The following is a 7,325-nucleotide window of genomic DNA, read 5'->3' as shown; positions in this document are numbered from 1 at the left end:
CCGTAAAACTTTACTTTTTTGTTAAAAANAAAAAAAAATGTCGTAAAGTTTTTTTTTCAAAACATATCGGAAGATAATTAAAGATTAAAACTTTACTTTTTCTTAAGCTTTTTGGAATATGCAAAAATTGGATTATGTGTAACCGGATCATGATAATAATAATTGCAAATAATAGTGGCATTTAGCATTCCGTAAAGTTGCTGACCGAAATATTCGTTTTCATTTTTTGTTGTTTCATTTTTCCATCATCATTTTTAATCCGTCTTACCGGAAATAATCCTTTTTCTTGACTTAATAATCTATCTTGTTCTGGAATAAAAAATTACCAAGCAACTTAATAATTAATGTTGTTAACAATTAATAAATTAATATACAATTTAACAATTAATGAACAATCAACAATTAATAAACAATTTATTTTTTCCACTAATTGTCCTTTCACTTGAAAAATATAAAATTAAAAAAAAAAGCTATAAAATTTTTTGAAATACAAATAAAATTTTTTCATTTAATTAATGTTTATGAAAAGTTAAAAGAAACTAACCATATAACTTTATCTTATCAATAAAAGAAAAATGATAAATTGATAAGTAACATGTAAGACAATGGGATGAAAAGAAAAAAATTTTAGTAAAAAAAAGTTTTTTTTACTAAAATAACCTTTTGTGGTTGGAGTAGCATCACAAATATGCCATTCATTATCACCATTTTTTAATATTTCTGACTGAAGCCATAATTCATTCCATATATGATAATGCCATATCTGCATATTAATAATAAAAATTTAATTACTTTCAATTTTAAATAAAATTTAAACACCTTCAATTTCAATAATAAATTTATAAATTTATAATAAATTGAATTTATTTTTTTTAAATTTAAATTTTTACATTACTCTTTGGAAATGTAATTGTCAAAAGAGAATTTAGCTATGCTCTTTTGTCTAATTAATAATAAAATGATTAAAGTGGAAAATGAACTTGAATTCGATTTTAACTCTATTTTAAATGAACTCGATTTTACATGATAATCACGGTTATCATAACGACTATCATGCTATCAGTATTTTTATAATAATTTTTTGAGTTTTGCAATATTCAATAATTTTTTCAAATTTCATTTCTACTTTCTTACTCAAATTAATTTTCATATTATTAAGAATTTATCATTTATCCTTTTTTTTTTGTCTTAAATTATCAATCTCATCTCATACAATTTATGCTTCATACAGTTTATGCTAATATATGTCTCATTAAAATATCATTCATTAATAAATTATTAAAATATAAAATGAATTGATGTTGATAGAAATATTACCATAAATAATTTCCAATGAATTTATCGAATGATTAATAAATTAATTAAAACTATATGGAAGATATTGTTGCAATTTTTTCTAATATTACATTAATTAATTCATCAAATTATAACCTTACCGTAAAATCAAATTATTATTATTACAAAACTACGATAAATGCATTAACAAAAATCATACGGTATCTTTGCTTTTTTCAGCAAGCATATCATCAATGATATCTAACTTTATTAATGCGCCATCCTCAATTTGTGGAGCAAAATTATAAATTGTTACCATACGACATGGAATTCCAATACATCGGCAGACTATAATCTTTTTTTTTTTGCATAAATTTTCCAAATAAAAGTTTTCTTAAAATTATTCAAAAAAAAAATTCGAAGATAAAATCGCTCCAAAAAATAATGATTAAATAGCTGTTTTCATAATGTTTTATTTTTTAATTAAATTAAAATTCAATATTTTAAGACTTAAATAGGCGCACTTGACGTAAGAAGACCAGCATAACACCATGATTGTCCATAACCAATTCTGTTACCCATCCTTCCATATATTTCCATTATTTCCTTACTACCTGTCCAAGCACTTGGCAAAATTTCATTTTCACAATTACTTCGTTGAAAATCATTCCATTTAACTTCCAATATAAACTTACTAATCTATAAAATTCAAATTAAAAAGCCTGAAAAATTAACAAAGAAAAAGAAAGCAATAAATTGTGAGAATTAAAGTGTTAAATAAAATTTCGTAATTTCAACTTTAACTCCAATTTAATTTCCAATTTTATTTTATTTTAATTTTCAATTTTGTTTTAAGACAACAATCAAATCAGGAAATTTGTAAACTATATATAAAATTTACACTTACAGCTGCAGCAATTGCTTTAACAATTGCAGATGCAGATCCAAGTTCATTCATTTTTAATAAATTATTTTAAGGCATAATTCTAACAGATGTAATACTGTATTCATACAAATAGCACTAAATTGTCCCAGAAGCCAAGCATCCTTTTGATGCCATTTGCGCATCACAGCTAACTCATTCAATATATATTCATCCAATTCCAATTCATTTGAATAATAAGTTTCGTCTTCTATAAAATGGTAAAAAAAAAAATTTTGTAAATTTTATAATATCTAATGTTGAAAGATAGGAATTATCGATTGATCATAAAATATAAAATTTAAACCTTTATGCCATGGATTGAACAGAATGCATAAATTTAAAGTGTATAAAATTGATTTTTCATCATATCGTATAGTCATTTTCCAAAGACCGATTGGAATATCAGTTGGTGTTACGATCTAAATAATTATCATTTATTGCTATCATTTTTGATAACTTTTGTTGTAAGAAAAAAAATGGAACGAATAATTTACGAACAAAAATCAAAGATTGAAAATTTTTGTTAGAAATAATCAATAACATATATCTTTAATTATTATCAAATAAAGGTTAAAGTTTATAAAAATAAAATTTACTTCAAATAATGCTGTATCTGTTGTTAAAATTTTATATGTTGCATGCCAATTTATTATTGATAACTCAGTTGAATCGTTATGTTTTATTGCCAAAATTGTAATTTCATGATTTGTCAACTCTGAAATGTGTCACCAGACGATAGCATACAAATATCAAAATCAAAATGTTGCAATATAAAGGATGGGAAAGATTGAATACGTTAACATTAATCATTCAATCAATAACTTTAATACTAATCAAAACTTTCTAACTTTCAATATTAATTAAAACTTTCCGGTTACATTTTTAATAACTTTCACGATAATTAATTAGTTTTTTGCAACTCAAAAAGATTTTAATTATAAAATACGCCCAAGATATTATATAGAATATTTTAAAATTATTAATTCTCTAATGTTATTATAGATTCCTTTATTATCAGCTACAACATTGTTCCTAATTTAAGAATGATTAGGTATTTATTAAAAAGATAATTGTGATAATTTTAAAAATTAATAAACTTTTGTTAAAATGAATTTTCATTAACAACAACAAGCTTAAGACTTTAATTATCTCATATCATCTTTCAAAAGGTACGAAAAATTTGAATTAAATTAATGGTACCATTTTTAAAGTGAATTGAAAGGTTATCCAAAGTTTGAGGATTATTACTGTAGCGAAAAATGAAAAATATTGATGAGCCACGCCGACAAACTTCCACTTGTTCATTATCATTTGTTATCAATTGTTCAAAAGCTATAGTATGATGAATTTTACAAATTTCATCCCTTTTCATTGTTACTAAAGTTTGAAAATCATTCGCCAACGTATCGTTAGCATCTGAGATTTTTGCTGAAAATTAAGCGCATTTGTCTTATTTCATTATGAAAATTGTAATGAGAAATATTTTTTTTTTTGCAAAATAATCATTGATAAAATTAAATTATCGATTAATTTTTGATATGGTTAATATATTGGATAATAAATTACTGTATGATGTTTGCATTGAAGTGATATGATCGATATCAGATTCATTCAATGCAGGCTTGAGCGGTTTGGCCGTATAACTAATAAACTTACTTCCACTGATAACTGTTACTTTATCTTAAATATTTCTTATATATTAAATGATAAAAAATTTTTCGGAAAAATTTTAAAAATTTAAAAAAAGATTTTAATGATAATTGAAAAATTCCCTATTACCATCTTATGATAATATAGTAATTTTTACAACTTACACAAAAAATTTTTTTGATTATTTTGAAATTATCATTGCTAATTATTAATGATAAGATAAAGTATATAAAATAAAAGACTTACATTCACTGATAACTGTTGTTTCAATTGATGTATTTAATCGAGTTTTAACTGTAAGATTTATTTTTGATCGTAATTCAGAATCAGATATTGTTGACATTTTTATTTGATTTCGTTCAAATATTTCCTGTTTCAATTTTGGGATAGTAATAGTTGAAATAATATTATTTCCTGTTTCGGGACGATTTTTAATCGTTAAATTTTCCATTTCATTGCTTTTTTTATTCAAACAATTATCAGATCCAAAATGAACCATTGTTTTATCAAATTTTTTTCTTGTAATATTACTTTTATCAGTTATATCAGATGATGGTGATTCATATGTATGCAATATCATCCAACATGGTTTTTTAGCTTTCTTATCACTAACAGAAACATTAATTATTGTTGGTTTTAAATTTGTTGGATTTCGAATAAATACTTCGGCAGTGATTCTTTCATGTTTTTGACCGTTGTAAAATGATGGCTGTTGTCTTGAAGATTCTTCGGAAACGGGAATAGTTGTTGTTGTAGCACTTGATAATATCGTATCCCGTATCCTGTTACTTTCCGGTTTTTCAGTTTTTGAAATTGGGATGATTTCAAATTCTTCATCGTCGTCTCGATCATGACTCTCAATGGATGGTTGTATTGGATAAGTTGATGAAATTTCTCGTGAATGTGGTGGTGATAACTTTGGGCTTATTTTAACCTCTGAAAATTAGCATACATATTCTGTGAATATCATTTAAAATTTAAATTTTAAATTCAAATTTTAAATGGTGATAAATCATTGATAATATTTAAACATAAATATAAGATGCGATATGATATTGAAAGATATTGAAAAGTGTGATTGATATTAGTAAGTAAATAAGTAAATATTTCGAAGTTATTTCAAGTAATGAATTAAGATAATAATTAAAAGTTAACAATATCTTACATTAATTAGCTATTGCACTAATAAGTTCGTAAACATGTAATTTAAAAAAATAAATAAATAAATAAACAAAACGTTCATTTGGTGGCTTTTTTTTTATATGTCCTACATATTTATACGACAGTACTTGTTTATTTAAGTAATTCTTTAATTATATTTTGCAAATTTCACCACTCAAAAAAAAAAAACAAAGATGATAAATGATTAGAGTAAAATTTCGTTATCCAATAATTGCAAAATTTCAAAACCAGTTTAACAAATATATGGATAATTACATATTTGTTATATAACTTATTACAAGTTATATCAGAAAAAATAAAAATTTACTTCAATCATTTAGAAAAAAAAATTTTTTTCAAAATCAATTTTAAAAATTTTATATAGAAAAATTCAAATGATTTCTATTTCAAATAAATTAATATAAATGAAGTTAACATTTAATAAATATTAAAATAAAATTTAAAAAAGAAAAATTTAAAAAGGAAAAAAAATCGGAATAAATAACCTGTATCAGTTGAAATCATTCCATTCTTTGATTCATCCATCTTCTTATCATTAATCATTTCTGCTTCATTGAAAATTTTACATAATTTTTCTCCTTCTTCACTAAATTTTTCCATAATAAATTTTGATTTATTACTACAAACATCATTAATAATATCATTGGTTGATGTCTTTTCAATATTTGTTGTTAATATTGGTTGTGATTTTATCATATCATTTTCATTCATATACTTATCATATAAGCAATGATCATTGATCTTTGTCGAATTTAATTTTTTTAAATATTTATTATCTATTTCATTGCGTTTTTTCAATGTTTTTTTATGCCAATAAGTTGCAATTTTTTTAATTGCAAATTGTTGCATTTTTTCCTGCAAATATTCACGAATTTCGGAATTTTTTTTTGTAATATTTATTTGATTATTCTCGAATATTCCCGAAATTCCTTTTTCATCTTCCACTTTCTTCTGATGTTCTTTTAGCAATGCTAATCCTTCCATTAATGTATCATGTCCAGTTTCAGTTTCATGATGCTCTTCTTTTGTTAATGATTTTTTCTTCAATTTATCGTCCATCGTTGATGATGATGATGATGATGATAGATTGATTTGATCATAAGCTTTGGAATTTTTTGGCATAAATAATGGTATTTCATCAAATTCATTGCAAATATATTTTGGAATAGTATTAGATATAATTCTTGAATTGTTTAATTTGTCATCTGATAATGTCACATTTGTTAAATTATTGTCGCTTTTCGATTCATTATTGCGCAAATATTTTCGTTCCAATGAATAACGCTCATGAACTGATCGATATCTTCTTGTTGTAATTGGTATTATTGCTGGTGTAATTCTTATTTTACGAGCAAGAAATGGTCCATAATAAGATGTATTTGTTGCTACTTTTGATAAATTATCGATATCAATTGGAATATTCCTCGAGACAGTACTAGTAGTAGTAGTAGTAGTAGTAGTAGTGGCAGTAGAAGTAGTAGTAGTAGTAGTAGTAGTGATAGTAGTAGTACTGGTAGTAGTAGTGATAGTAGTAGTGGTAGTAGGTATTTGAATATTTGATGAATCATTTTTAGGTAATGTCGAAACAAATGTCATCGGGATGAAGCGAACTGTTCGATGATTTTTAAAATTTTCCTCAACAAATTGATCAGTTTGACCATTGGTTACCATTTGGTCGAATGTATCCCAATGTTTGCGACATTTATAACTTCCTTCACTGCGACTTTCACGATAACGTTGTTGATTACGAGAATAATTATTGGAGAAATTGGAATAATCATTTGAACTATGACGATATTGTTGTCGACTACGCCTTTTGAGGTCATTTTGATACCAAAGATTTGATGGATATAATGTCATATAATCATTAAATCCAGCACAATAATCTGTTGATTTTCGCAAATCTTGCGATAATGATCGTGACGTATGATATCGTCGCAAATTATTATTGCAATTGCAAATATTTTCATGGGTAATACGTTGGCGATATTCGCTACTACCTAAATCATTTGTTTCCTTCCATTGTTCCTCATTTTGGGTAAACATCTACAAATAATAATATTTGCATTAAAATTTGCTAAATTTAAATCTATCAATAAATTTTTCAAAAATTTCGATTAAAATTCAAAAATCAAAAAAAAATAAAATTATAATCAAAAATTTTAATGACAATACAAAAATATTTATCATTTTTTCTTTTAAAAATTTTACCTTTCAAATATTTTACAAATTATCGAATCAATAATAAATTGATTAAAATAAAATGTTTAATTGATTAATATCACTAGAAGTT

General features: G+C 24.0%; 1 protein-coding gene across 1 annotated transcript; it reads right to left on the bottom strand.

The window, feature by feature from the left end:
* Positions 1-3,719: 3,719 nt before the first annotated feature.
* On the bottom strand, positions 3,720-7,078 carry LOAG_10283 (hypothetical protein; the record flags this gene model as incomplete). Its single annotated transcript, XM_003145810.2, has 3 exons — positions 3,720-3,880; positions 4,097-4,786; positions 5,518-7,078. 3 exons carry the CDS (start codon positions 7,076-7,078, stop codon positions 3,720-3,722), a joined length of 2,412 nt encoding a protein of 803 aa, XP_003145858.2.
* Positions 7,079-7,325: the final 247 nt, after the last annotated feature.

Source organism: Loa loa, assembly GCF_000183805.2.
Source record: "Loa loa unplaced genomic scaffold supercont3.437, whole genome shotgun sequence".
NCBI classification, from domain to species: Eukaryota; Metazoa; Nematoda; class Chromadorea; order Rhabditida; family Onchocercidae; genus Loa; species Loa loa.
Note: the sequence above shows the minus strand (reverse complement) of the source record. Positions and strands in the feature narration are given on the sequence as shown.